This window comes from Helobdella robusta (genome assembly GCF_000326865.2).
Source record: "Helobdella robusta unplaced genomic scaffold HELROscaffold_37, whole genome shotgun sequence".
Classification (NCBI taxonomy): Eukaryota; Metazoa; Annelida; class Clitellata; order Rhynchobdellida; family Glossiphoniidae; genus Helobdella; species Helobdella robusta.
In genome coordinates this window covers 1,212,535-1,215,677 of record NW_008704785.1, presented here as the reverse complement: position 1 = coordinate 1,215,677, position 3,143 = coordinate 1,212,535, and the positions used below count along the sequence as shown (strand labels likewise).

The 3,143-nt window shown below is 31.6% G+C and overlaps 1 protein-coding gene across 1 annotated transcript in view; it reads left to right on the top strand.

Annotated features, from left to right (window-relative positions):
* HELRODRAFT_176351 (hypothetical protein) overlaps nucleotides 1–3,143 on the top strand; it is a gene marked incomplete at both ends in the record, with an annotated part of 4,641 nt that extends 1,498 nt beyond the window's left edge. Inside the window, 4 exons of the mRNA XM_009023569.1 lie at nucleotides 181–182; nucleotides 1,962–2,093; nucleotides 2,166–2,214; nucleotides 3,021–3,143. Coding sequence (XP_009021817.1) covers nucleotides 181–182; nucleotides 1,962–2,093; nucleotides 2,166–2,214; nucleotides 3,021–3,143 — 306 coding nt within the window. The remainder of the gene's footprint in view (nucleotides 1–180; nucleotides 183–1,961; nucleotides 2,094–2,165; nucleotides 2,215–3,020) is intronic.

The following is a 3,143-nucleotide window of genomic DNA, read 5'->3' as shown; positions in this document are numbered from 1 at the left end:
CATAATTTTTTTCTGCCTTTCTCTTTCTGATGTAAGAATTTCTAACTTTTTATATTTTTCAACATTAGCGGAGTTTGGTGCAGCGACTGCTATTTTATACAGTCGATTCTGTTTTTTTGATAATTTTATTATTTCATCAGATACCCATGCTTTTTTATATTTTTGTTTCTGCCACTGCAGAGGTGCGTATGTGTCAAGAGTTTTATTGAGTATATTGTAGAAATTCAGGCATGCTGTATCTATATTATTCTCGTTTTTAACTGAATGCCAATTTTGAAGTGAGAGGGCTTTTTTAATAAAGAAAATGGATGTTTTATTAATTTTTCTACATAAAATTTGGTCATCATTGATAGCAGTTTTAAAATTTTCTACTATTGCATAAACTGGAAAATGGTCAGAAAAGTCTGAGACTATGACTCCACTTTCGCAATGTTGATACAGGTTCGTAAATATGTTGTCGATTAATGAATTGGCGTTACAAGTTACTCTTGTTGGTAAATTAATTAAAGGCGAGAAACAAAATGAAAATAGTAAATTTTGGAAGTCTTTAGAATCATTTGAATCATTGTCCAATAAATTAACATTAAATAATAATAATAACAATAATAATATATAAACATAAACACACGTGTGCACTAATCTTACGTATGTGTGTTTAGTTTTAGGTTATTTACCGGTGTCACTGAAGAGATTATGATGATTAATGTATGTTTCTTTGTATTTGTGTGTGTGTGTTTGTTTGTGTGCGTGTGTACGTGTGTGTGTGCGTGTGTACGTGTGTGTTTGTGTACGTGTTTGTGTGTGTGTGCGTGCGTGTGTATGTGTAACAAGTCATTTGCTGATGAATGATCGCTAGCATTTTTCTTTTCCATTTATCAATAGATCGTTTGCTCAATCGATCAATCTAATAATTCTTTTACTTCATCTATCCAATTACTCACTCCTTTATTCATCCATTTGTTTGTTTTTTCATTCATTCACTTGTTCATTCATTCTATTATTCATTCATTCATTCATTTCTTCTTCTTATCTGAGCATTCACTCTATTTTTTAGTACTTTTTCAAAGATCAATCATTCATTCATTTATCTGATTAATTAATTCTTTCGTTCTTTCTTTTAGTTCATCATTCATTCATACATTCATTCATTCATTCATCCATTTCTACACTCTGCCATTCACTATTTCTTTAATTCATTTTTCTATTACATTTGTATTTCATTCACTCATTCAAATCGCGCTATCTTCCATTGCCATCTTGTTTGTTTCCAAATTTCTTTCCATAATTTTGTTGTACATACATACAAACATATCAACAAACAAACAAACAAACAAACAAACATACATACATACAAACATACATACATACATACATACATTCATACATACACACACACACACACACACACACACACACACACACACACACATACATACATACATACACGCACATACATACATACATACATACATACATACATATATACATACGTACATAAATTTTTTGCATTTCGTTACAAATCTTTGTATTTATGTGTATTTATTAGTTTAATGCGGCAATAATTTATATTATGAACACGGTTTTCAGTTGTTTTAGTGTTGTAGTGGCCACAAAATGTGAGATAAGATTTGTTTCTATGTATGTGTCTGTCTACCTGTCTGTAGGTCTTTTCGTACTTTTGTCTGTCTGTCTCTTTGTATGTCTGTATGTATGCATGCATGTGTGTATGTATGTGTATTTAAATATGTTTGGCTGTGTATGATGAGCTGTTCTAACAACAGTGACAACGACAACAACACAAATAGCAGTATTCAACAGTACCAAGAACAGTACAAACACAAGCTAATAGAACGCGTAAAATAACAACAATATCCACAACTAAATCAACGTAAAAATTACATCACAAACAAACTAAATCAACGTAAAAATTACATCACTAACAACACCATCAACAACAACAGCCTCAGCAGCATATACAACAACAACATCAACAACTACAACGGACAACATCAACAACTGGACATCAGTGTAAAGACATTCCTGTATGCAAATGAAACAATCGTTGAAGATAACGCTGAATTGCGACATTCAAAGTACACATACACTCACACACACACTTACATACACACACTTACATGCACACACACACATACATACATACGCAGAGACATACATCCGAACAAACATTATCCAAGGGGATTAAAATGCATGAACGTTTGTGTTTTGTTGTTGGTTTCTAAAATATTATCTCTGCCCACAAAACAAATCTTTCTCTCTTTCTTTCTCTCTATCTCTCTTTATCTTCCTTTCTCTCTTTTTCTCTTTCTGTCACTCTTTCTCTTCTATTTCTTACTTCGTCTTTCGATATTTTCTTTTTTTTCTTTCATTCCTTTCTTTTTTGCATTAGCATTTTTTCTTTCATTCGGTCTTTGATTTATTCCTGAATTTAATCATCTCGTACATTTCTGCTTTGAACCCAGAAATTTTTGTGTTTTTTAACCGCGCTCATTCCAACTTCCACCCTGAGTTGGTTTCTTTCTTGGAGTTTTTTCAATTAATTGGATTTCTTGAATTTGTCTTTTTTTTACATTTTCACTCCCATTCCCGTATTCTCTCTTTTCTCTCTCTCTCTTTCCCTTTCAAATTTAATTTTATTTTATTCCTCTCTCTCTCTCTTTCTCTCTCTCTATCTATCTATCTTTCACCCTTTCACCTTCTTTAGTTCATCATTTTGTGTGATTTTCTCTATCACCGACTCGCGTGGTTATCTCAGTAAAGGAGGCATTTGCTGGTTTGTGGTCGGTCAGATGATGACGAAGATGAAGATGGTGATGACGGTGGTAATGATTGTGATGATATTGACATAACTAGATATATATATATATATATATATATATAGAGAGAGAGAGAGAGATAGATGATATACTTATATACATACATACCAATATATATATATATTTATATATATGTTAAATTTCTTGTTACGTAGATCATTTAATTAATTGATATACTATTGAAAGACATTAAAAGAAGAGAAATTAACTAAGCAACGTTCTCGACTTGTTTATTATCCACCGGATCAACAGAAAAGGAAAAGTGAAGTTACATACAAAGCAAAGAACATTTGGTCCAAAGAAAAATAA